Consider the following 27,287-nt stretch of genomic DNA (forward strand, 5'->3'; position numbering starts at 1 on the left):
GTGGGTATTGGGGGGTTGTGTGTGTGTGTGTGTGTGTGTTTGTGTAGTAATTGGTGCTGAGAGGGTTCAGTCCGGTCGCTGTGTTCGACCATCTCTCCCGCATCGGAGTCGCCGGTGAGAGGGTCAGCGCTCCGAACCCGATCGCCTCAACGCTCCGAACCCGATTGTCTCCACGTTCCGAACCCGATTGTCTCCGCGTTCCGAACCCGATTGTCTCCGCGTTCCGAACCCGATTGTCTCCGCGTTCCGAACCCGATTGTCTCCGCGTTCCGAACCCGATTGTCTCGGTGGAACTCGAGCCTCGGGGTCACCGAATGGCCACATTCCGAGGCGGGTCCCGCGGTGACAGCCGCCGTCTGCACCCACCTGCCATCGCCCCCTCCCCTCCCTCCCTCTTTCCACCCCAGTAACTGCAGCTGCTCACCCACACCCCCCACACCCCCCCTCCCCGCCCCCCCCATCTCGTCATGTGTCCGCCTGAAAACTTTTACATCCCGACAAAAACAAAAATAAAAAAACAATCGACGAGTGATCCTGTGCTTCTTTGCCTATAGATAGAGAGCGATCACATGCATATACGTATGATATGTGGTGTGTGTGTGTGTGTGTGTGTTTATGGTCCTACACATGGAGAACGGTTATTATCAAAGGCACTGTATACAGTCTGGATGTGTGTGTGTGTGTGTGTATAAATGCTGAAAGGTGTGAATTTCACCCCTAATCTTTCAGTAGAGCTGTGCAATCGATACCCCCCCCCCCCCCCCCCTCCCCCCCTCCCGGTGCTAACTAAGCGGGGGGTTTCGGGTTCCAGCCCACGACCTGGAGTTTCAGAGAGAAGCGTCGAGAGGTGACATTTGTGGAAGTGAAATCGTCTCGGGTTCTGTTTAGTTTCGGTGGGTCGAGCAGTTTCGGTACAATTCTGACGCGAAACGAGAAGATCGCTGAGCACTTTCTCTTTCAAGAGTTCAGTCTTGGGGGAGATCTGAACGACCGCGCAGCGCAGCGCAGCGCAGTTCAGGCTTTCGGGTCGACTTAAGTCGTTCAAGTGACACTCTTGGGTGGTTTTTCTTTTTTGGGGGGGGGTCGGGTCTTGGGAGTGGGGTTGAGTTGAAGCACTTCCAACAAAAAAAATATAGCGCACAGCAGCGTTGCTTTGCAAAATGGTGATGGGGAAGGCAGCTGCGGGGATCGCATTCTTTTGTCTGTTCGGGGTTTGCGACACGTTTCCCACTCCAGCTGAGCGGGATGAGCTGATGAGACTCGAGCAGTTCAAGATCACAGGCGGTAACCTCGTGTCCAGCGTGAAAGAGCTTCAGGTGAATGACATACTCAAGAAAATAAAAGGGGAAGAGATCGACAGGGGAACGGCGAGCGGCAGGTTCCCCCCATCCGTGCACTTTTTCAGTGCAAAAGAACTCATAGACGAGAGCGCAGTCTTTAACGTGATCAGGAAGATGCCCAAAGGTAAGCGTCGGCGTCTGCACTGCACTTGCGACGATGTGGCTTTGCAGAAACTTTGCAGAAACTTTCCCAAGACTTGCTCACGCTCACTCTCTGCGTTTTATTTATTGCTCCCCCGCAAGAGTCGGATCGCTGTTATCTTTCCACTTAAGCTTATTATGAATAAAGGTTAAATCACTTAACTTCCTATGTTTATATAAATGTCAACAAGTTCTATTACTGTATACACAGGCTTTCGTTTTACACTCGCCGGAGCCATCGATCTGCTTCGAGTTGCACATGTCTTACTGATTTTTTTTGATGGGAGGGGGGGGGGGGGAAAGGAGTCGAAAAGGGGGAGGGGTTCAACATTTTGGCTCACTGCTCCCTACCCATTTTTTTTAAAAAAAAACTTTCCAACTGCGGTGAAGGTTGGATCATTTGTTTTTTTTTGTTTGCAAATGCAACCATCGTATGTCGAAACATGGCTCTGGGATCTTACATTTGTGGAATAACAAGGTCCTGCCTATATAAAAAAAACTAACTCGTTGTTATTTAAACATCCCGCACTTGTTTAAACAGAACAATAAAATCCTATCCGGATAGTCCAGGCTGACACTCCCAATCCGGTGCAGTGGGGGAGCTCTGCTTTGTCTGCCTGTTTAAGTGCACACGAAGGATGCCATTCAGTTGTGGGCACCAATAGTGATTGTGATCAGGAGCCTAAGCTGATAAATATTTTCTTTCTTAAACCCCCCCCCCCCCCCACCACCACCACCCCCAAGATCTGGATCGCCAGGGCTCACTGCGTATTCTACACCTGAATCTTCTTGGTTAACTTTTGGATTCTGAACTAGTTCTGCAAATGTAAATGATAGGGGAAAATATCGGTCGCGGTTCCTTTTTCAGTTTCTGAAAGTGTGATGTATAAAGATGGGCATCTATCTATCTGTATTGAACCTGGACTGTGAGGCATGTGGTCAACCTGACTCGGTCGGTAGCACTCTCACCTCAGAGGATTCAAGCCCCACTGTATTGTCGGAGGTGCCAACCTTTGGATGAGATGTTAAGCTGAGATCCTGTCTGCCTGATCACTCATGACGCAATTCGAGAAGGGAGTTTTTCTCTCCTGGTGTCTTGGCCAACAAATCTCCAGATAGAATTAGTCACTAACTTCATGGGTCATTTTGTAGGACATTACAGTGTGCAAATTGGCTGCTGTGTGCGTAAAAACATACAAATCACTAAACTTTACAGTCAATCCTGTAAAACGCTTTGAGACATTCTGCTGGTTGCTGAAATGCATTTTTTTTAAAAAGTGCTATGGGTGCACACAATAATCATTGCATTACAGTGAGATCTGCCTTTTCAACTAATGATCATTTATCTAGTATAAGGTAGTTTTACCCCTTTTTATGCGCTCAGTATCACCTCACTTCTTTCTATGCCTTTAAAAACCCTGTTTAAAAACTTGTGACTGTTGTTACGTTCCCTGTTTCCATTCCTCCTTGTTCCGAGGATCATTGTTATGAAATGCTTTGAGATAGATGTTCATCCTAACCTGAAAGGCACTGTGTAAGTTATTGTATAGTCACTGAGGCAACTTAGAATAAGAGAACAATGTTGCTTAAAGTGCAACCATTACTGAATAATCTACATGATTTCTGTCTGTGTTTTTAACCTTGCTTCATAAACTTGCAGGTTGGGAAAATGTAGCCATGCTTTTAACCAAGCCTTCCATCTCACACTCTTTGATTTCTCTCCTTAAGTCAAAATGTCTCAAAGCACTTTGCAGCATCTTTCTGTAAAGTATAGTGATTGTGTGTTTGAGGGTGAACACGGCACCCATTTTGTGCACAGCAATGTCCCACAAACAGCCGTGAAGTGAATGACCAAATTTTTACTTGGGGGATTGTTGGTCAGGATATCAAAATAAACTCCCTTCTCTTTCAAATAGTGCCACAGGATCATTGATATCCTGAACAGGCAGACCAGACCTCAGTTTAACGTCTCTTCTGAAAACAACATCTCCGACACTGTAGCGCTCCCCCTTGTGCTGCGTTAGAGTGTCAGCCTAGGCTGAGCTCAAAGAAGTGAAGAATGACCAATTCATTGAGGTAGCATGAGTCCAGAGCCTGTGAAACTACCCAGCAAACATTAATGCATTTAGAAGAGAGGGAAGGTTTCAATTATCCCTCTGGGGAGTAGCTATGATCTGTGTGTGCACACATCTTGTGGTGGAGCAAGGGCAGAATAATTTTTTTTCAAATTCACTTTTTTAAAAAAAGTCTGCAATGCCACATACAAATAAAATGCAAATAATCTTGGGCGATGTCTGCTTTCTCTTTTTTGTGCCTGTATTCGTTTCCCAGTGTGTGAAACTGCTGTGTAAATGTGCCAACTCGGCAGAAAGGAATACCGGTTTAGTTGGTACCAAACAACAACAAATTACATTTGTAAAGCGTCTTTCACGTTAAGAGGACGTCTCAAACCTCAGGAAATGAGGCACGCGTGAATATGTGGGACTGAAGAGTATTGATTTGCGCCACGAGTTGTTGCTATGGACAGAATTGCTTGTCAAATTCAGTAGAATTTTTATAAAGTGCACCCCGAACCTCAGTGAGCTGGAGATTTCCTGATGGCTCAATGGCTAAATGAATGATAGAGTCTGGTGCTGTGCTGTATAACTAGGAAGTTTTCCAGGTTCAATTGCTGCTGGGGCAGATTCAGCTGAGACAGCAATGGCTGTGCTGTAATTCGACTCTTGTGTTTTGATGCTGGGGAGAGCAAAAATATCAGCCACCATTCCTGCTCCTGATCACAGTGACAACAGAAATGTGTGCCAGGTTAAGATATCAATCAGACAGCAGGACAAACCTGTTATCAGTCTGTTATCCTCTGTTCAGCACACTTCATGTCCCCTTCCCGATCCACCATTCTGCCCCAGCTCTCTGGAACTCCATTGCGGGCTCCTACCTCCTTGCCTTTAAAGCTGCCTTAAAGACCTATCTTTTCAAACATGCTTTTGATCCCCTTCCACACATATACACACACACATAACGTAACATGTAGGAGCAGGAGTAGGCCATTTGGCCCTTCGAGCCTGCCCCGCCATTCAATCATGGCTGATCTTCTAATCTAACTCCAGCTAATAACCTGACCCTGCCTTATCCCCATATCCCTTTTGCAATAAGAAATCTATCTATCTCAGTCTTGAATATGTTCAAGGACTGAGCGTCAACAGCCCTTTGTGGTAGTGAGTTCCATACATTCACCACCGTTTGAGTGAAGACGTTCTTCCTTAACTCGGTGCGAAAGGGCTGGCCTCTGATTTTAAGGTTATGACCCCTGGTTTTAGTTGCTCCAACGAGGGGAAACAATCTCCAACTATCTACTCTATCATGCCCTTTGATGATCTTATAGCTTTCTATAAGATCCCCTCGAATTCTTCTATATTCTCTCCCCTTCTAAAAAATAACCCGCTCTACTGTTTTTGCTACCGAGGTGGATGACTTCGCACGTCCCTACATTATACTTCATCTGCCACCTACCTGTCCAATCACCTAACCTATCTAGGTCTCGCTGTATTTTTTTAATGTCGTCCTCTGTGTTGACACTTCCTCCTAGTTTTGTGTCATCCGCGAATTTAGATATATTAACTTGATCGTTGATGTAGATGGTAAATAGCTGAGGCCCAAGGACTGATCCTTGTGGCACTCCACTAGTCACATCCCGCCAATCTGAAAAGGACTCGTTTATCCCTATTCTTTGTTTCCTACCCGTTAACCATTCCCCAATCCAAGTTAATATGCTCCCCCCAATTCCATGGGCCCTTATCTTTTGGACTAACCTTTTATGCGGCACCTTATTGAATGCCTTCTAGAAGTCCAAATAGACCACATCCACTGATTCACCCTTATCTAGTTTAATCGAAATATCCTCAGAAAACACCATGAGATTTGTCAAACATGACTTCCCTTTTGTAAAGCCATGTTGACTTGGCCTAATTATATTGTGCTCCCCTAAATACCGCACTACCACATCCTTAATCAAAGATTCTAAATTTTTCCTATCACTGATGTGAGACTAACTGGCCTATAGTTCCCCATCTTTTCCTTTCCACCTTTTTTTAAATAGTGGTGTGACATTTGCGATCTTCCAATCCATGGCGACTGTTCCAGAATCCAAGGAATTTTGGAAGATCAGACATAAGGCCTCCACTATCTCATAAGCTACCTCTTTTAAAACCCTGGGATGCAAGCCATCCGGACCAGGGATTTGTCACTTTTTAGTGCTAACAGTTTCCCTCGCACCAATTCTCTACTAATGAAAACTTCCCTAAGTTGCTCCCTGTCCTTATCCCTTTGGTGCACCTCTATTGTTGGCAGACTTGTTGTGTCTTCTCGGGTGAAGACAGATGCTAAGTACCCATTTCGGGACTCTGCCATGCCCTTATCCCCCATTACAACTTCTCCCATCTCTGACTGAAGTGGACCTACATTTACCCTCACTAGCCTATTCCTCTTAAAATATTTGGAAAATCTTTTACAATCAGACTTAATGTTCCTAGCTAGCTGACCCTCATACTCCTTTTTCTCGCTCTTAATGAGTTTTTCAGTTTTATTTTGCTGGTTTCTAAAACTCTCCCAATCTTCAGATTTGCCGCTTTTCTTGGCAGTTTTATAAGCCTTTTCTTTTAATTTCATGCTTTCCCTAACTGCTCTGGTTAGCCACGGATGAATTGCTTTCCTTGTGGTACTCTTATTCCGCAAGGGAATATGTGACCGCTGAGAATTTTGCACTACATCCTTAAATATTTGCCACTCTCAACCCCCTCCCTGCACCAACTCAGAAGCTCAGCCTGACATTCTAGTGAGTGTATAAAATCAAAGTGGTTCTGTCCTGGTGCTTTGTAAATTGTATGGTTTTGTAAATTATTGTTGCTGTTGTGAGTTTGTTAAGCAATAGCAAAGAACTGAGTAAGCAACAACAGTGGTCGGGGAGGTAGGGTGGTTACAGCCGAGGATTATTTTGGGCATGAGCGTACACTGGTGTGGTAAACTCTAAACCCCACACACCTTAAACTTCAATAATGCTATTAGATCACCGTGGCTTCTTCATAAAATATGTATATTTTTAATAAACACAATGAAAGGAATAGTAAAGGATAGGATGAGAACATTTGAACTTTCTTGATTTCTGAGGATGTTTAATAATAATAATAATCCTTGCATTTGATATAGCGCTTTTCACGTTGGGAGGACGTCCCAAAGCGCTTCACAGAACACACTGTGAAGTGAATTGACTGTATATTTGTGGGCGAACGCGGCAGCCAATTGCGCACAGCAATATCCCACAAACAGTCGTAGATTGAAAATGACCAATTTATTATTGTTTTGGGTTTTTGGAGGGATTATTATTAGGTGTGTGGAGTAAGGAAACTTGCCCAAGGTTTCGCCCTGCCTGGAATTGAACTCGGGTCTCTCGCTTGCAAAGCGAGTGCTCTAACCACTGAGCTACAGGACTCCACTGCAACACTATTAGGCAAGTGAAGCAATTATGTATGGTTTCATTGTGGGCTGAGTACACATATGCAGTTGATGAATAAGTAAGGTATCTCATATGACATCTCTGACACTACATTGGCATGTCAGCCTTGACTCTGAGCACAGTCCCAATGTGGGGCTTGCACTCACTACCTGACTCAGAAGCGAGAGTCCTACCATCTGAGTCAGGGTGATATTCCTGGCACCAACTGACAATGATGCACACTCATGTGGTTTAAGTACGTAAAACAAATGCTTTGTATCTGCGCACTGGAATAAAGAGGTCAGCTTCATTAATCCATCCACGTGAACCTTATTGCTGAGCCCAGATTATAGCAATGGACTTCGGCAGTAATAGGGCTTTGCAAACTATTGTCCCATTGTATTGGCGAAGCAGCACCATATGGCTGTATGTTTTAAATAGTTCTGTCAAAATATTGTCAAGAAGCAAAACAAAAGTGAATTATAAATCAGACCTGAAGATTTTGTTCAGAATAAATAAACAAATATTGATATTTAAATATTTATCATATAATGTCATTAAGCTGAAATTGGTGCATACAAGAATGGCAACTTACATTTATAGTTTCTTGGAGCGCTTAAAAGAATATGACTGACATCTCATAGGAAGGACAACACCTCTGACAATGCAGCACTTCCCCAGCACTAAATGAGGGAGAAGGGAATAGAAGGGATTAAGTGTGATGGAGGCCGGCATAGGACTAGTTTAGATAAATGGCCTGTTTCAGTGCTGTAAAATTTTAGATGATCTGCATAATTGGAGAACTCACTTTTTTTTTAATTTCCTCTTTTGGTGCTAAAAGAATTTGTGTTCAATGTTTCACAAAACCATAGGGTTCACAAGGCTGCTGAACAGGTTTTTGCCATTGTTATGTCCTCTTACTGTTATTAATCATTTGAGGTAGACTAACCGGTGTAGGGCTGGATGAAGCAGCCTAGCGATCTGTTCAGCCTGGCGAATTGCTCTACCTGTTCCGCAAGTAGCAGAAGTACTTGACCTTTCAGGTGAAGGTCACTGGTTTGTGCTTCAGGGCTACCAATCATTGAGACCAGTGAGCCTAGCCTCCGGTGACTTACCCGCACCGGGCTGCTCAATTGAGTGTCACATATTTTGTAGAAAATTGATGCGGGCAGGTTAGCTCCTGGCCTGAATCTTGCCTTTGCTTATTTGTTTTCCTCTCCCGAAGGTTCGACTGATGCCAGGGTACAATTTTAAGGCCCACAATTCTTGTGTGAGCCAAGAAAGTGAAGACTGGAAGCTATTTGACCAGAATAGCACAACGGAATGTACAACGCCAAGGTGGTTCAGTCCTTGTGCTAAGTCCATATGTAGAGTGAAGCAGGTTTTTGATGGGGTGGTGGGCTTGTTGGCTGATTTGTTTTCTACTCTAGCCCTGAGGCACTGCATTCCAAATATGCTCCTGCTAGCCCAGCTGAGATCATAGAATTATACAGCACAGAAGGAGGCCATTTGAAAAGAGCTATCCAATTCAATCCCACTCCCCTGCTTTCTCCCCATAGCCCTGGAAACTTGTCCTTCCCAAATAATTATCTAGATCATCCAACTCAGCACAAACCAGAGATCGAACCTGAGACCTTTCTTTCTCTGTGCAACTTGGTTCTTCATGTTTAGTAATGGCTTCACCAACTGAACCATTGGAGTCTGTTGTTTGCTCAGAGTTAATGATGAAGAGACCTGTGCAGCTCATAATAAGATGCTGCAGCCAATGGCTGGAAACAGCCATATATATTTGTGACCTACAAGAGAGGAGAGCAAAACATTTTTTTTTGTGTTTTGTGATAAGAAGGCTGTTGAAACTACTTCTTGAGGGATATTCTTCTGCATAGACAGTTCGTGCACAAAATAAACAATGTGGTAAGTGAAAGAATGTAATTCACTAACATTTATGTTGTCTCTTTTTAAACGAAAACAAGTAAAGCCTGGACTGGAGAGCGTGAAAAAATCCTGCTGCCTTGGAAGATTCATTTCAATGCAAAGTGTAGTGTGCTAGGATCTGCATTATGACTACACTGACAATGCAGCAGTCCCAGTGCTCCTACAGGAGACCTAAAAGTGCAGGCCAGGCACTTCCCCATAGTGAGGTGAATTGGATTTAACTTGTCCAACCCATGGTCCTAACAGTGTCTGGTTATAGGGTCTCCAACCATCCCCAAATTGTAACCTTCCCCAACCAGTTTTTGCCAGCTGTGAGAGTAAGTGGTCATGATTGAGGATATTTCTAATTACTTCTCACATACCCTAACATTATTCAGTGGAAGGATTGATTGGCCTAATTCAAGGTGGATGTTGGCCCTCTCTTTAATATGATACACCTCCCCCCCCCCCAAACTCGACAAATAATTCAAGATCCTGTCTGCCTATTCAGGAAGAGGTTAACAATCTAATTACAATATTTAATATGCTCTGGCCAACAATGCTCTGACAATGAAGCATGTGCCCAACACTGCACTGGAGTGTCAGCCTAGACCGATAGTTCTTCCTGGCCAACAATGCTCAGGAGTAAATGATCATTCATTACAGGGTTGTTTGGGGAACCTTTCTCGCCACAAACTAGTTGCTACGTTTTCCCACTTGATATTAACTGCTTGCAAAGCACGTTAAGATGTTATAAGCACAATATCAAATGTGTGGGTTATTATAATTAACTTGAGAGCCTGGCAGGCAAGCTCTGGGTTGCAAAGGAAGCACCAGTACCATGAAACCCTGTTTTAAGTTTACAAATCTACATTTGTTTGCTCAGTGATTATTATTGGTTTTGGTCATTGAAGAGTTTATTGGCTTTACTTTTCTGCAGGTGCTGCCTTACATCTCCATGATTATGCCTTGTTGAGCGTGGAATGGCTGGTGAAGAATGGCACTTACCTGCCTCATTGTTATGTCTGCTTCACGGCCGAGCAAGGGGTCCGCTTTCATTTCTTCTCCAAAGGCCCAGGGGAAAGGTTGCCAGAATGCTCCGAATGGGTCTTGCTGGAAACATACAGAAAGCAACTTCATAACGTCACCGAATTTGACAACAGGTACATAATAATAATATAATAATCCTTGCATTTGATATTGAACCTTTTTATATCGGGAGGATGTCTCAAGGTACTTCACAGGATTTCCTCATTAAGTGCAGTGACTGTATTTTGCAGGTGAACCTATCAGCCAATTTGCGCATCTCATTTCATCCATCAATTAGCACAAAATGCACTCCATTAGATTAAAGTGTAATGCGGCTGTATACGATTTATGCCTCTATCGTCTAGAGAAAAAGTGCAGTTTGCTTTGTTAAGTTTATACTTGTTCTAAGTTTGTGCTTCGGGAGGCTCAGTGGGTAAATGTTCAAAAAGCCAAACACCAAATTGTATTTAACTAGCACTCTTCACATAGGGTATTGTCTCAGAACCCTTCACGGTGATGGTGTTGAACACTGAATAAGGGAGACGGAGTGAGAGGGAGGTAGCTATAGCTATGTTCAAAGTGGTAGAATTTGGAGTGGGTCTTAAAGACCCGAAAAAGAGGAGTGGAGTGGTAGGGTGAGGGCCTTCAAGAGATTAGGGGCAGGGCAACTGAAGACTCGGCTCTTGATGGCAGGGGACGTACATGTAACCTAAGTTAACTTAACGTTTGGGACAAGCAGAAGAGTAAGGTGGGAGGAGATAGGGTATCCAGCAACACTGGGTGTACCCAACATTAAGATTCCAAATTCATTTCCTGGTCTTGAGTTAGCTGATCTCAGCTTGGTCAGGCTGGGAGGGGGGAAGAAAGGGGAAAGCAGGAAGGCCCTAGAATTGGCCACAGTGTCCTAAAACTTGGGAAGAGGAAAAGATTAGCCACTCCTTGGTTATCCATGAGCTGACCTCTGCTGACAACAACTTGCATTTATATAGCACCTTTCACTTGGGGTAGCTGGGGGGGGGAAGTGGCCATAGGCACGGTTGATGAGTAAAGCCTTCGAATGACGAGCAAAGAGGTGGCAAGGCAGGGATTGTAGCAGTGTGGTGGATGAAGGCAGGACCATCAATGCTAGAGATAAGGGGATGGAGGTGTGCAGATCAGCAGTGGTCACTGTAGTGACAGCGATGGGGCTGCAACACTGTCCCAGTGGCCCTGGGCTAGAGAAAGAAAATCAGCCAGAGTTTCCAATCATAATTGTTACTGTAGTATTTCCCCCCCCCTATGCTGAATAATGTTCTACTTGGATATCACTTGAGGACAGGATCAAGCTTAATCCTGATGCCATTTGTGGTTGCTGACACTCACTGTGTCAGCTCGCACACGCCGAACAGCCACTTGTGGGAGTATGGATGAATGAGACAGTGGAGTCAGTGTTCTTCTGGGGAGAAACAAAAAATAACCTGTTAGATAACGTTACCTCTGTAAACAGGAAATGTTTCTCTAACTCTGCAAGGATGACTGCGTGGCCTTCTTCAGTGGTTAGGACTTCCTTAATGTTACTGCATTCAACAGCAAAACTCACACCTACAGACAGATCAAATACGAGCCTGTACTGCTGAGCTCTGCAAGCTTTGCTTTCAACTGGTGGGTGGGCGGAGGGCGGGGGAAGAGGGAGAGAAGCAGAGTCAGGATATTTTTTGCTGGGTTAGCAAAACCTGCTGGGGGTGCTATCAGGTGATAACAGTGTGCGTTCTACTAATTTTTTCCAAAATACAGCTGACGTAAAGTTCACTTGCCAGTACAACCCATTCTTGAGTCCAAACCAAGGGGCATATACAACAACAACTTGCATTTATATAGCACCGGTCACATGGGATAGAGCTTCACATTGTTTTAGCTATCTGTACCTAAGAATGCCAGGAGCAGATCTGAAAGGGGGTAGAGAAGGAACTTTTTTACACAGAGGGTGGTGAGAATGTGGAACTCAATGCCTCTTATTGAAGCAGGAAGCATCAACATATTTAAGAGGCAACTTAATGCGTACATGAGGGAGAAGAGAATAGAGGGGAACAAGAGAGGGGATTAGGAAGGACAGGGTTTCTTGTGATGTATAAACACCAGCATGGACAAGTTAGGCCGAATGTCCTGTTTCTGGGCTATATTATTATTCTATGAGGATCCTTGTTATAGTAAACTTCAAAGAAGTAACTCAGGGCATCTTTTATCTCTGCAGTTTGCTTCAAAACTTTACACTGGTTACAGAAAACCCAGAGAAAGCCTACCCGACACAGGCTGTCATTTGGAAGAAGTTTGAAGAGATATTTATGGTTGCTGCTAGTCTCATTTCGTATGCTCCAGTCTTTAAAGCCTACTTTTATCAGGCTTTGCAGGAATTCTACGATGATAACGTGCAGTATATTGAGCTGCGGTCGTTACTAATACCGGTACGTAAACATATTGGCCCCATCAGAATGTGCTTTAATTTTCTGCAAACATCTAGTAAAATTCTCTTCTCACAAACATTTTCTGTTGAGGCCATTGCGACTTTTTTGCTGAGGGCATGAGTGTTGGGTGCTCACAGGGTCTTTGGTTCATCCGTGAGCCATATTAATAATCCTTGCATTTGACATTGTGCCTTACCATGTTGTCGAAACATCTGAAAAGTACTTCACAGCACTTTACTGGAAAGTGTAGTGACTGAGTATTTTGTAGTTGAACACAGCAGCCAATTTGCCCACGGCAGCCTCCCACAAACAGCTGTAAAGTGCATGTCTGACTATTTTATGCGGGGGATTGTTGGCAAGCACACTGGTATGAAGTTTGTTATATTCGACCACAGAGCTACAGTCACTCCATTTTACAGTAGACCCTGTGCGGGGCTTTGAGACGTCCTCCCAACGTGAAAGGCACTGTATGAAATGTATTGATTATTGTTATAGCCAAAACCCAGGACTTCACCATAAAATGACTTTCAGCCATGAGGTAGGTCAGTGAGCCTGCCTGCTTTTCCCTTAGGGGGTTGGGCCTTTGACTTCACCCCTGTTCTGCTTGTCTCTCTCTAAGAGATCTAGCTAGTGCTTGGGTTCCGCTGGTTCTCAGTTAGCTGGTACAACCAGGCGGACACCCATGTACTGATTCAGCAAATGCAGGAACAGATGCTGCTGAATGTAGATATGTTTCAGTGGAACCAGCAGATGGTTGGGCACGATTAAAATATGCTTCTACAAAACGTGCAGCTGTTTTTTTTATTTTCTTTCCCGCTTTTCTTAAAAACTCTGACTCAAGGCCGGAGAACAGTTCCACATGTGTCGGAGCACTACAACCATCGTTCCCCCTCCCCTGTATCTTCACATGAAAAACTAAACAGTGGGTCGCGCCGTTAATAAGCAATCCCAGTAAAATTCCTATCATACTGTGGGAATTTGCCCCTGAGTGTAGGTTGTGTCCGAGCAGAGTTCCCAGAGGGCGTTGTGACATTCACCGGAAAGAAACCTTTCTCGCGTGACTGATTCCTTATTAAGGAATTCATTAAGAAATACCTCACCCTCTCCCTCCTCCCTCACACCCCATATGAGTTTGTGGTGCACACAAGCTGGCTATTGGGGGAACTGTGTACGTTCTGTCTTTCGGGCCTGCTAACAAGATTGCTGTGAGCTGGTTATGAGCCAGGATGTGCGGAGGACTGCAAGTGAACAGCCAGCTCCTTAATCCATAACAAAGCCAGCTCACCGGCACTGATAGTGTACATGGCTGTGAAGTAAGGGCTACATCACTCCAACGCACCAGACTGACACTTATACTGCTCCAGGAAGAGCTTGTAAAATATCAGTTTATTATTGAAAGAAAGTCCAGCTCATAACGATCCTTGGGCCAGTTGCTAACAGGAGGCTAGCCAGCAAGATCCTTCCCCCAACATGAGTCAACACCTTCAGGAGAGGGGCAGAAATAAGAACATAACAATTTGCTAGGCGAAAGAAGACCAAGGTCCATCTAGTTCGCCTTCCACCAGCCACTTGACATGTTGTGTCCACTGTTTCCTCTAAGCTCTAACACTGAAGTAGTGTTTCCGCAGATTTGTTCTGAATTTACTCCCCCCACCCCACCCCCCCCCGCCCCACCTCAATTGCAGGCCGTGTCCTCTGGTTGTACTGTTCAGAACAAGATAGAGCAGCTTATCTATTCCCTTCAGAATCTTAAACCATAATCATATCACCCCTGAACCTTCTCTTCTCCAGTGTGAATACACCCAGTTTATCTAATCGCTTCTCGTAGTCCAGTCCCTCCACACCTTCAGTCATTTGGTTGCCCTCCTCTGTTTCCTCTCAATCGTTGCAATATCCTTTTTATATTGTTTTGACCAGAACTGCACACAGTATTCCAAGTGTAGTCACACCAGTGATTTATAAAGTGGCAGGATTACCCCACTATTTCGACTCAATATTGCCCTTTTAATACAGCCTAGCATCTGGTTTGCCTTACTCACCGCTACTGAGCACTGTTGGGATAGTTTCAATTTATTATCAATCAGGATCCCCAGGCCCTTTTCATTTTCTGTACAGATTATTTTCTTAGATTAAATAATAATTTCTTCTGGGATTTTTTGTCCCCACATGAAGCACTTTGCATTTCTCTACATTAAATTTCATCTGCCATCGGTCTGCCCAATTCCCAAGAATGTACAAGGCCTCCTGTAATCTATCCTGTTCAACTTTGCAGTTGACCACCTTCATTAGCTTTGTGTCAATTGGTAATTTAGCCACTGTGCTTGTGACGTCTAGCTCAGGTCGTTCATGAAGATGTTAAATAAAATAGGTCCCAAAACAGACCTCTGTGGAACTCCAATGGTAACATTCTCCAAGCCTACTGACATTCCCTGTATCGTCACTTTCTGAATACCTTCTAAATAAATCAAATGACTAATACATAAGATGCACACATTGACTTTATATATACATATATGCATATATATATAAATATATGCACATTTATACATATATGTGTATTTATGTTTTGCACTTAAGTCTATGTAAAAATCTGGACGTGTATGTATACATGTGTGCATAAATATCTAAATTGTTTTGTATGTGCAAGTATATGTGTATATGTAAGGATTTTTTTGTGTGATTGTGTGTGTCTGTGTGTGTTATACATATGTATATCTGGATAGCAACTGGCAGCGGAAACCTTGGGCTGTTTTATTATCTGCTTCCTCCCAGCATCATTGAAGCCAATTGTAGGGTTGTGGCTAATTTTAACTTAGAGAGTACTTGCATGTCTTCTTACTAATTCCTCTCAGATCTGATAAGTCACTGAAAAGCTTCATGACATTTCAAACCAAAAGGCAAAGCAGAATTAGGGAGAGCATTATATACTTTTTATATCAAGGTCTGCAGGCAAATTTAAAGGGCGTTTTGCCAGTCAGCAGCGTCTAATTACAGATGGTTTAATCCCAAGTCTGCTCTGCCTTTTGTGTGGGTTCACTGACCTGTCACACACTGTCAGGGGCTACAAAGGTAACCTTACAAATTGCTTTCATTTCCAGTTGCTCCTGTAGGGCACGATAGGTACTGGACATGTGTGGTAGGTTGTAGAGTTGGCTGAAGATGTTGTATTTCAAGCATTGAATGTACCAGTGATATGTGTCCGACTCCACTGCCATAATGTATTTAACCTCCAATTTATTTTACTCCACATCTATTTAAAAATTTATACTTTTTCATTTTTGCTACAGTGCAATGTCAAAGCATTTAAATTTAGCAATCCTCAGCGATGCATTTGTGTGAAGAGAACACAGTAAGACCCAACTCAAGCCCAAACCCATTTAAATATACCAGGTGTTGGAGACTCAGTGACTATCCCATGTGGTACCTCTCTTTCAGGTATATGAGCTTGATGGGACCTTGCATGACAAGGAATGGTCCATTGTGTCATACAGAGAGGTTGCCAGGCGGTTCAGACGTGATAATCCTGACTTCATGGGAGCCAAAGTTATCTTCAGTCCACATCGGTAAGATATACAATTTCAGTTAACCCTTACACTGCTGCAAATTAAAATAATGCAAATTGTGTTCAGCATGAATTGGGGATGAAAACTGAGACCTTGCTGTGTATGTATAAGATCACAAGATAGGTTTGAATGAAGAAGGTTCTTCAGCCCATTTGATCTCATCCTTCCAAAATGCACATCCTCCCGTTACTCTATCTTGTTTGTGTGTCAGCCTGACTCAGCCATAGCATTCCCACTTCTAAGTCAGATGGTTGTGGCTGACATTCCAGTGAAGTGCTGGGGATGTGCTACATTGTTTGAGATGCCTTCCATTGGATGAGACTTTAAACTGAGGTCCTGTCTGCCTGTTCAGGTGGATGTGAATGAACCTATAGCGCTACTCAAAAAGAGAAGGCAGTTTCTCCTGGTGTCCTGGTCAACAGACCCCTAAATAAAATTGGTCATTAACTTCATGGCTGTTTGTGGGAAATTGCTGTGCCCAAATTGGCTGCCATGTGTGCCTACAAATTTCCAGTCCCTCTCTACACAATTAAAATCCTGTGAAGAACTTTGAGACATCCTCTTGACTTAAATGGCGCTGTACCAAATGCATCATTATTAGCATCTACTGTAGTGTCAATGACTTTCCTGATTTGCCTTTTTTAGGAAATGGAATGTTTCAAAAGTCAGAACAGAAATGTACGCAGCTATGGAACTGTATGAGAAATACCCAGAGACACTGGCTGGCTTTGACCTGGTACGTTCAATTCTTCACTTAAATTGCTCCCTGTCTAAGAGCTTTGTTTTATTACAATCATTTTTTCTTATGTTAACTGAAATTAATAATAATCATCCTTGCATTGAGTTTAGTATCTTTCACATTGGAAGGATGTCCCAAAGCATTTCCCAGGATATACTGTAAAGTGCAGTGACTTTCTTTTGTGTTTTGGTGAAATTGGAATTATACTCTATTTCTTCACTCTTCATACATGATCTGTTCCTAGAGCTACCCCAATTGCTCAGTGAGCATCAGCTTCACAAGGAACTCTCATATGCAGAGTTTATTTTCATCTCCTGAGAGATGACTCAGAGGGGTGTAACATTCAAATGGGATTGAAAAAGTACACCCAGAATGTAGGATGCACCAAGACAATAGAACAAGAGGATTTAGGTTTAGAGTTGCGAAGGGTGATTTCAGGACAGACACCAGGAAGCTTTTCCTTAATCAAAGGGCAATTAATGAATGGAACAGGTTGCCAGAAAGGGTGGTTGGGGCTAGGTATCAACAGTCAAAATATTGAAAAGTGGGTTTATACGAGAAGGATTCCAGTCAATGAATAGGGTCTGCGAGGATCTCAGAAGATGATGGAGCCATCTGAACGAACAGCCTCCTCTTGTTCCTGTCCCAAATTCACTGAGTTCTCATAAACTATCTCTAGATATGGTTCTTCGTGGACTCGGGAGCTGAGGGGGAGAGCCCAGGAGCAGAATGTGTGTCTATTGTAGCGAGCATTGCTAAATGAATCTATTCCACTTGAATGTCAGCGGCTTGAGCAAGATGCTGATCACACTAGAAATGAAAGATACTCGAGCTCCAAGAAAGAGAGAGTAAAAGATTAATATTTGATATATAGAAAGAATCCTTCATTTTCTAGTTGGTGGAAATTTTATCTCTCTTAATGTAGCAGTTGACGCTGAATCAGATGAGTTGATGGTGATTTATATACAGATCTTGAGTCATATACTGTCTGGTGGCTGAATGCCTCAATACTAATTGATTGGAGGAGCTATTGTAAGTATCCTTCTCTCTGAAGGCTGGAAGGTCTGCCCTTCCACTTGCATTGATAGCACTTGTCATCTCTTCCAGCTGTCCATTCCTGCAAATTAACGTGTTCTGAATCAAACTTAATGATGCTTAATAAATTGCCTTAAATATTCCACTACCCATGCATTTAATAAACCTGTAATTTTATGTATCCTCAGAAACATCTGTCGTCGAATATGACAGGAATTGAAATTTGAGTTTTGTTCCCCAAGTTTAAGCACTCTGAACTTTACACGTCATTTTCTATGCCAGTCGAGAGTGGCTGGCATAAAGTGGAGCTATATGTGAGAAGTTTTACTGAGCTGGCTGATGCCCCTTTGAACACGTAGGTGCCAACCTCTTGCAATTGCATTCCTAATGTTGGAAGCAGCGTTGTAAGGTGAACAAGCCCCTGCAGTTGATTCCTCATCCCTCTCTGGCTTTTTGTTATCAGGGGAAAGTTGCGAGCAAATTGGGAGTAGTGGGGTTTTGGAGGTAGCACATTCTCGGCTCACAGAGCAACGATGTGGTTTCATCATTGGCCGCACTGCCTGGGCATTGGGGCAGCTAGGCACGAGTTAAGATGTACGCTACAGTGTAGTTGGTTGTGTGTTGCCTGGGATCCCAACTGGAAGGAGGGAGGGAGTGGGGAGGGGATTTGTTTGAACCGGTTTCACCAATGCCTCAGGCAGTTTAAGAATATTCTCTGTTTGAACCGGTTTCACCAATGCTTTGTACGACAGTGCCTCATAATGTACACAGAAGTAATTATTTGGGGAGGATAAGTTTGCAGGACTATAGGGAGAGCACGGGGGAGTGGAATTGATTTGGATAGCCTCTTTTCAAAAAGCCAGCACAGACACAATGGGCCGAATCGCTTCCTTCTGTGCTGTATGATTCTATGAAGTGTTGCCCACACTAAAATGCAAATGTACATGCAATTCCTATCTCTGAGACCCCCAAGAATAGTTTTAATATTCCATTCACTACTGGACATCATTGCATAGGACTCTAAAATGGGAGATTAGCAAACTGGAAGTCACGTTTAACACTACCCTTTAAGACCATGTTGTCTTAACATTTACAATTGCATAGACATTTGGAAGATTCTTAAATTTAGTCTTAATTTTGAAGCAGGTTTGCTATAGTTCCTAAAGAGATCTGGCTTTTAAATTAATAACAATAATAATGATCTTTGTATTTGATATATCGCCTTATCACACTCACTCTGAAGTGCTACTCCGTATTCATACGCAAATAAGGCAGTCAGTTTGCATGCAGAAATATCACACAAAAAGCCATGAAAAGAATGACCAACTTTATTTGGGGGGATTATTGGCTAGGATACAGGGAGAAGCTCCCTTCCATTCTCGAATAATTCCATATAAAGTCCACCCGATCAGACGGATGGATGTAAGGTCTTATCCAAAAGGCAGCATCTCTGGCAATGCAACTCTTCCTTCCTCTCCCCCACCCCCCCCCCCCCCCCCAGTATTGCATTGGGATTTTACCCTGGACTGTGAGCTCAAAGTCCCGATGTGGGGCTTCAACACTAAATCTTTTGATCTAGAGGCAAGAGTGCTACCAACTGATACAATGAAGACCAAATATAAATATTTCCACAATTGTGCGCCATCCTAAATTTTAAAATAGTCTTATAGGTATGGGGATGGAATTTCAGGCCAATAGTCTTCATTAGCGTCTCATGAACATCTACCCCGGGGTTTGTTACAAGACCTTGGTCCTTTTGTTTGTTGCCGTGTCTTCTCTGCACAGTATAAACCATGGTCTATCGATCCTGCACAGGTTGGCCGAGAAGACGCAGGCCACCCACTCTGGTACTTCAAGGATGTGCTGTTGATCCCAGCAGAGAAGAAGGTTAAGATGCCTTTTTTTTTCCACGCTGGTGAAACTGGTAAGTTGAAGATTAAGTGCTTAAAAAATGGTTCCTTTTTCAATATAATGTTCAGTTCTTCCCTTTCCCCCTGGTGAGCGTGTGAGTGAATGACCATCCTGGGATTTTCCTTCCTCTCCAGAGGGGAGGGGCTGAACAGATCCATGTCCTGTGGCTAGGAATGGACAGGATCAGGGACTGGTGAAGCGAGAGCACAGAGCTACCCTGTGTCACTGGAGGGATTGTACACCGAGACCAAAGTAGCACAGGACCAATCCCGAGTATTAGTACTCTGGGGCTTTCACATCAAATCCTTCCATTTTGTGATAACGTTCCCCAGGGTCAGCTGGAACGGTTAGCTTTTTAGAGCGAAGTTCTGTGCATGCCAAGTTGTGGGGCTTCGGTATGGGAGGAGGGAACGGGGAGAGAAATGTGTGTGTGAACAGGGGGATTGTTGGCTAGGATCCCCCTAAACACATACACACCAAGACACAAAGGGTGTTTGTGCTGGGGGACAGATTGTAATATTTCTTAGTCTTTGCTATCAATGTTGTGTACCACAGTTGGCCTCCAAACCAGGGAGGTATATGGGCACGAGAGGAAGTGAACTTCAGTCTGACATCTCCTCCTTCAGAGAAGAAGGGGGAAAGTTAGAGGAGATGTTTTTGTTTCCTACCAATATCATCCCATGTGGGTCACATCCTTTGTAAATGGTTATAACTGAGGTTGCTTTGCCCTGCAGACTGGGAAGGTATGAGTACAGATGAGAACATCCTGGATGCCTTGATCCTGAACACCAGTCGGATCGGCCATGGCTATGGTATAATCAAACATCCGATTGCAAAGAACATCTCCAGAGAACTAGATGTGCCATTGGAAATCTGCCCCATTTCCAACCAGGTAAGAGGGACTCAGGGATCGAAGTAACGGAGCTGACAGTCGCTTTTCACTGTGATATTGTAAAATTGCGAGTTCTTTATTTGTTGGTTAGTGATGAAAATGACAGGAAAGATTTGGTCTCTTTAAACTGCATAATGACAACTTCATAGAAAAATAATGATAATCATTCCATTTAAAAGTATATCTTTCCCATTGGGAGGACGTTTCAAAGCTCTTCACAGGATTTACTGTAAATTGTGTAATGACTGTGTATTGTCGAGGCAAAAGCAGCAGCTGATTCGCGCACAGCTATGTCCCACAGCCATGGAGTGAATGAATATTTCCTTTATTTGGGAGATTTTATGAAACAAATTTCGGGGAACATTTGTGAAAATTCTCATCACTTCATCTCCTCGTTTGTACATTAGCTATTCTGTTTTGGTGAGTCTATAGGTCATGTGTCCATGGTCAGAGAAAGAATGGTGGGGGGTGGAAGAGAGACCAAGATGAATGAAGGGAGGATTTTGAAATGTGAAGAATAAGAAATAAGCAGATAGAGAGAATAGGTGGAAGGTTCAAAGAAAGCAGGAATAATAGAGCTTTGTGAACAAAGGAGGCTGGGATAAAGACTCCAAGAGAATGGATTAAAGTCAAAAAACGGAGGAGATCAACGACAAAAGAGGTTCCCAGAGAAACCAGAAATGAGCCCGGGTCTGAAGGAAGCCCAAATGCTGTGAATAAGTAAAAAAAAAAGTAGCAGTAAATTAATCATTCAACCTTGATACCATCTAAATATTTTATACATTCGCTCCACTTCCTAACCTAATTTTCACTTGCTCTACTCACCCCATACGCACACACAAACAGTGCATACAGTGTAGCCTGGCATCCGTGCATGATGATGTGTGCATGTGCATGGATGATGCGTGTGATGTGTGAGGCGTGATATGCGTGTGCATTTGTACATCTGGTGTGGGTGTGTATGAGAGGGGTGAGGAGGACGGGGAATGATTCAGTTCAGTAGCAAGCTCATGGTTATGTAACCTGCTCATGTTCACTGTTTAGGATGTTTGGATGGTTATTGGGAGGAGATGGGTACTGGCCCCGCATTCCTCACTCCTTTCAGAGAGGAGGGGGAGAAACCAGAAGGGGTGCTTGGTGGATTTTTTTTCTTGTTGCTACTTGCTACGCCTTTACAATGCTTGGTGGAACTGCAGTGCCAAGGCAAAGTGTTATTCAAGGCAGCAAACTATTTTGGCCCACAATGTGAAAGCTGAGCTGTGATGTTCCTGTTGCACATTAAGGATTTTTCTTCCTATTCTCAAGGGTTTATAAAGATTACAGGCAAACTGTACAGCAACGGAAATCATGAACCCACACATTCTCCGAGAGGACTTGAATACTGGTTACCAGATGCATGTAGTCGGCCTCTCTTCTCCTATCCCCTAATGTTAGAAGACAGTAATTCTCTGTATTTGGTAAAAGGGATGACTAATGGCAGTCAAATGGAATGATGGTGCTGTAAAGTTAGTTGGTGATTTAGCTTGTTCTGCCAGTTTTGAAGATTGTGCTTTTTTATCTTCGCATTTTTCCATATCCCTCATAGTTATAGACAAGTACTATGTCAACCTGACTCAGTTGGTAGCACCTTTGTCTCTGGGCCAGGACGTTGGAGACTCAAGCCTCATGTTGGGACTTTCAGCTCCCAGTCTAGGCTCATACTTCCAATGCAGTGCTGGGGGAAAGTTGCATTGTCAAAGGTGCCGTCCTTCAGATAAGATATCAAGAACTCAGGATTAGATCAGTCCCCTGGTTGACATTTTCTTAGTTCGTGGCTGATCTATAAGTTGTTAGCATTTGCCTGTCGTTTCTTCATACTTCCTGATATCCATACAAGCCAAGTATTTATCAACTTGGCACTTAAACATTCCCACGGAATCTGCATTAACAGTCCTTTGAGAACATGAATTCCACAATCCCACAACTATCCTAGTCAAGCCATGTCTTCCGTTTTCATTTCTAATGTATTAAACAGAAGTCTTGAGATCCCACAGCACTATTCAAAAAGAGAAGGGAGTTTCTTCCGATAGCCTGGCCAACAATCCCCTGGATAATATTGGTCATTTGTTTCATAGCTATTTGTTGTGCGCAAATAGGCTGCTGTGTTTGCCTACAAAATGCACAGACACAACGCTTTACAGTAAATCACGTGAGATGCTTTGATGCATTCTTGACATTGTAGGCACTATATCAAATGCACATCAATATCCCCTTTTCACATCTCAACTGATCCTGCTTCTACAGAACTTCGGGGCAGTGCATTCCACATTCTCCCAACCTGTGAGTGTGAGGATATGTCTTTGATCTAATTTCCAACTTTGCTGCAGGTGCTTTTGCTGCTGACTGACCTGCGGAATCACCCGGCTGCAGTCCTGATGGCAGAAAGTCACCCCTTGGTCATCAGTTCGGATGATCCCGCCATTTTTGGGGCTCGAGGTTTATCGTACGACTTCTATGAGGCTTTCATGGGAATCGGAGGATCAAAGGCTGACCTCATGACTCTGAAGCAGTTCGCCTTGAACTCCATCAAGTAAGGGTTGTTTATTTTCTGGTGTATTAGTTGATGTTGAAGTCTTTATAGGTTATTGTAAATTGTAACCATCTACATTACGGTTCATTTTGTTTTGAATTTTTTTGGTCAATCCCATGCAGAAGCCCATCACCATGCTTGAGCATATCCAAACCAAATTGAGAATTCCATGCATCCCACCTACACATGGAAATTCCACAGATGGTTATTGGAATGGAATGCACACTTTCTCCCTGGAGGGATGGATTCTGCTTACCTAACTCCGGAAATGCAGATTGGTCCAGATTGGACCAGCCTACCCGGTAGGCCTTTGCTTTAATAGGAGCTGAGTGGGAAGAATCTCTTCCCCCATTGACTGGTCTGCCCTTTCAAGTCCTGCCTGTGAGCCAGGCTGGCTTTGCTGTGGACCTGCCTGGCTCAGGAAGCAAATAAAACAGGAGGTGAAATAATAACAATAATACTTGCATTTGATATAGCATCTTTTCACGTGTTCGAGACGTCTCAAAGCACTTGTTATAACGTAATTGAATGTTATTTGGCTGAAATTTCACAATCATGTGTAACTTTTAATGGAATCCCAAGTCGCACACAGGGAGGTGCCTTCCGTGTATCGTGCCGATTTGTGGGAACTCCACTCTGAATTACAATCTGCAAGTGGAGTTCCTGCGGGATGGGATTCCTTATTAAGAAATCCCCCCAAATCCTCCACCGCAGCCAGTGCCCTCCGGAAAGGAGCAGCAATTATCTTCTTTTAAATGATGCAACCCGTACAAACGGTTCACTCACTCTCACTTCCTTTCAACTAGGTATTCACTTTTACAAAGAATTACTGTTACAACATGCAAATGGGAACACTCAGCCTAACTAGTCTGTGCCTGTGTTCATGCGCCTGAAGCCACATGAGCTTCCATCCCTCCAAATCCCTTCTCCCATTTCACTCGATTTTCATCTCCCTCATGCATGCATTTGGAGTTTCTCTTAAATACTTTGATGATTTCTGCTTCCACTACAGTTTCCGGCAGAATGTTCCACATTCTCGCCTACAAAATATCCAGTCGCTCCACTTTACAGTGTATTCTTTGAAGCGCTTTGAAACGTCTCAAAGGTGTGTTAGGCATTCTCTCAAATGCAAGGATTATTATTCTCACCACTCTCTGTAAAAAAGAGGGTGCTGCTAAACTTCCTTTTTGATCTGCTTGCAGCTACCTTATATTTATGCTCCTTGTTATTGACTCACCAACAAGTGCACCTCCTCCCCACCCACCACCCCATCAAAATCCACCTTGTTGAACCGTTTCATAATTTTAAGCACAAACAGGTATCTGAATGCTTATTAACTGTGTGTGTTTGCTGACTTTCCCAGATACAGCGCTATGTCTCCAGCCATGAAAGAAGAAACCACTCGAATCTGGCAGAAGAAGTGGGACAAGTTCTTGGATGAAGTTCTACATATGTTGAAGAGGGATGAGCTGTGAGGATCCCCCAGGGCTTTCACACATGGGAAACGCCAACTGCTTTCATTTGGCCTGAACTTTTATCTGCTTGAATTAGAAGCTTTGCTCCCCAATCTGGACTTTAACTTTAACAAGATGCACATCTGGATCTGAGCTCCACTTTGCTGGAAGCAAACTGATATTACCTCCAGGAGTAAAAGGGTTAGGAGCAGGCGACTAGTTTCATGCTCCTCACTCCTAATGCTGACTGAGCTGAGCTCCACACTTCTCTCTTATCTGGTGTTATCGGGTCAGGCGTATGACTTGAAATTTTTTTATGCACCATATGTAAATAAAAGGATAAAATGCAGCATGTGTAAGCACAAGCGTATAATGCATCATGTGAAGCACAACCAAAGGTTAGAAAGTAGCAGCATAGTTGGACAAGGCCATAAAGAGTGCAAATCGAGTTCAGAGGAATAGATTACAAAAGTAAGGAAGTAATGTTACATTTATATGGTTAGTCCTCATTTTGAGTACCTTACAGGATATTGTAACAATGGAGAGGGTTCCGCATGGATTTATGAGGGATGAGTGGATAGAGCAAACAAGAAAGATTGGCCAGGTTACAGTTTTTTCTCTGGCAATGAGACAATTGAGAGGGGACCTGTTAGAGGTGCTTACGATTATGAAAAGGTTCAGTAAGGTGGACATAAGTAGGTTGTTTCCTCTTGTTAGGGAGTCCATAACAAAGAGAACATAAATGTAACATTTTATAAGATTATAGTCAACAGATCTGAAAGGGAGTTTAGGCAGAACCTTTACACAAAGGCTGGTGAAAATATAGAACTCACTGTCAGAAACTGGCTGAAGCAGAAAGCGTTGATGAATTTAGGAGTAAACTCAATACATACATGAAGGAGAAGGGAAAGAGTGGTATAGGAGGCGGAAAGGGAAGTGGGACAAGGAGATGTGAATACTTGTGTGGAGTATAAACACCAGTGTGCGTTATTTGGGCTGAATAGCCTGTTTCAATGCTGTAAAATCTATGTAATTGTTTTATATACCTATGCGGTTTTAACTGATTATAATTCCAGCAGTACATGCTGGAGATCCCAAACTTTGGCTGTTTCCAGCCCTGTGCGTATTACTTTCTGGGTTTAGGTAAGCAGGATGTGTTCCTCCAGGGAGAGAGTGTGCATTCCTTTCCAATACATGCCATTTCCAAATCAATATATAGGTGGGATGGATGGAATTCTCAGTTTGGTTTGGATACTCTTAAGCATGGTGAGGGTTTCTGCATGTGTCGGACACCTGGCTGGCTCAAAAAAAAACTACTGAGGGAATTAAATCCTTTTCATTGGCTGTTAATATTTAAGGGACCCTGTAATTCCTTGGTACACATGGACTCTCACATTGTGCATAATACACTTGTGTTTACACATGCTCCACACGTGGTTTATACGTGGCGCAGAATACATCTCATTGTCTCATTAATGGCAATTTAAACAGTCCCTTTGAAGTTAAAGATACCCCTTTGTTCAGTGCTGTCAATGGGAGAACTTTTGGAGAAGGATTTGCTTTCATGTCCGGCTCCTTTACCCTGGTTTGTACAACATTTATGTGATGAATTGACTCAGAAGTAAATAAGTGATGTGTCCTCACAGTACAGACTTTGACTTTGTGCATATATATGTGTGTGTATCTATAGACAGTTCATAAAAGAGTTGTGCAGCACCTGTCCTCAACTATCAGCTTTATGAATAGAATAAATGTGAAGATAATGAAACACACCATTTAATGGGTTTCACAAATGACAGGAACAGGCTGGTCTGGGTTTCGTATGCCCACAGCCAATTCAAATGCGGAGAGTCTGGCAGGTTTACAGGGAGTGGGGGAATGTGAATTTGTGGTTGTGTACCAGACATTCTACAGTTTTAATGCAATCCCAGTTCTGCCTCAGTGGCAACCTGGTGTTCATTTTTTATGTGCTTTGTAAAGATGGTAACAATGTTTTGGCGACTCAGTGGCTCCCCCTGATGGCTCAATAGCAGATGTGTTGAAATTGATTCTGAGTCACCTCATCCGATGGAAAGGCAGTCATTCTTAGCCTTTGCAACAGTGAGGACACTGCAACTTCCCTGAGTCCTGAAGGGATGGGGGAGGGGGTGGGGAAAGGCAAGATTCATACATGTTATTACTTCTGATCACTATCCCGTTACCTCAACTGGAAAGAGTGCATCTGTGAATGTTGGGTGAGGATGAGATTGGGTTTGGCTCTGAGGTGGGAGTCCCCAGTGACAATGCTGAGGCTATCAGAGCTGATGTGAGGAACAAACACTTGGTCGGGCATCGGTGAACTGCATGACCTTGTGCACTCATGTTCATGTGAATCCCTGCCTCAAGAGAGGAGGAAAAGCCAGAGGGAAATCTTAGGATCTGTAGCATAATAATAATGCCTGCATTTCATATTGCACCAATAACATCACTAATATCAATAAGTGCTTCACAAAATTTCTATGAAGTGAATAGACTGTATTTTGTACTCAAACCTGGCACCCAATTTGTGCCACAATGTCACACAAATGACTATGAAGTGAATGACCAATTTTATCTGGGAGATTATTGGTTAGGACACTGTAAATGGAACCTCGGTTCAATGTCTCAGCCAAAGGACAGCACCAATGACCACAAATGCTTACCAGCACTGCCCTGGAGGGTCAGGCTAGACTATGTTGAGCTCAAAGTCCCGACTTGATATTTGGTCCCACAAGCTCTGGCTCAGAGGTTAT

The 27,287-nt window shown here is 43.4% G+C and overlaps 1 protein-coding gene across 1 annotated transcript; it reads left to right on the top strand.

Annotated features, from left to right (window-relative positions):
• Positions 1-1,097: 1,097 nt before the first annotated feature.
• Positions 1,098-26,284, top strand: ada2a (adenosine deaminase 2a). Its single transcript, XM_007894605.2, has 9 exons — positions 1,098-1,464; positions 9,824-10,046; positions 12,143-12,353; positions 15,789-15,916; positions 16,562-16,652; positions 19,506-19,614; positions 20,336-20,493; positions 22,860-23,062; positions 24,426-26,284. Exons 1-9 carry the CDS (start codon positions 1,161-1,163, stop codon positions 24,535-24,537), a joined length of 1,539 nt encoding a protein of 512 aa, XP_007892796.1. The 5' UTR covers positions 1,098-1,160; the 3' UTR covers positions 24,538-26,284.
• The last annotated feature ends 1,003 nt before the right edge of the window (positions 26,285-27,287 follow it).

This window comes from Callorhinchus milii, unplaced genomic scaffold (genome assembly GCF_018977255.1).
Source record: "Callorhinchus milii isolate IMCB2004 unplaced genomic scaffold, IMCB_Cmil_1.0 Scaffold5, whole genome shotgun sequence".
Lineage (NCBI taxonomy): Eukaryota > Metazoa > Chordata > Chondrichthyes > Chimaeriformes > Callorhinchidae > Callorhinchus > Callorhinchus milii.

Bases quoted from the DNA above. Each gene is read 5' to 3' on its own strand.
- ada2a (XM_007894605.2), top strand. From the start codon at position 1,161: ATGGTGATGGGGAAGGCAGCTGCGGGGATCGCATTCTTTTGTCTGTTC. The intron at 12,354-15,788 runs GTACGTAAACAT...CCTCTCTTTCAG, and splicing joins TGCGGTCGTTACTAATACCG to GTATATGAGCTTGATGGGAC. The intron at 23,063-24,425 runs GTAAGGGTTGTT...TGACTTTCCCAG, and splicing joins TTCGCCTTGAACTCCATCAA to ATACAGCGCTATGTCTCCAG.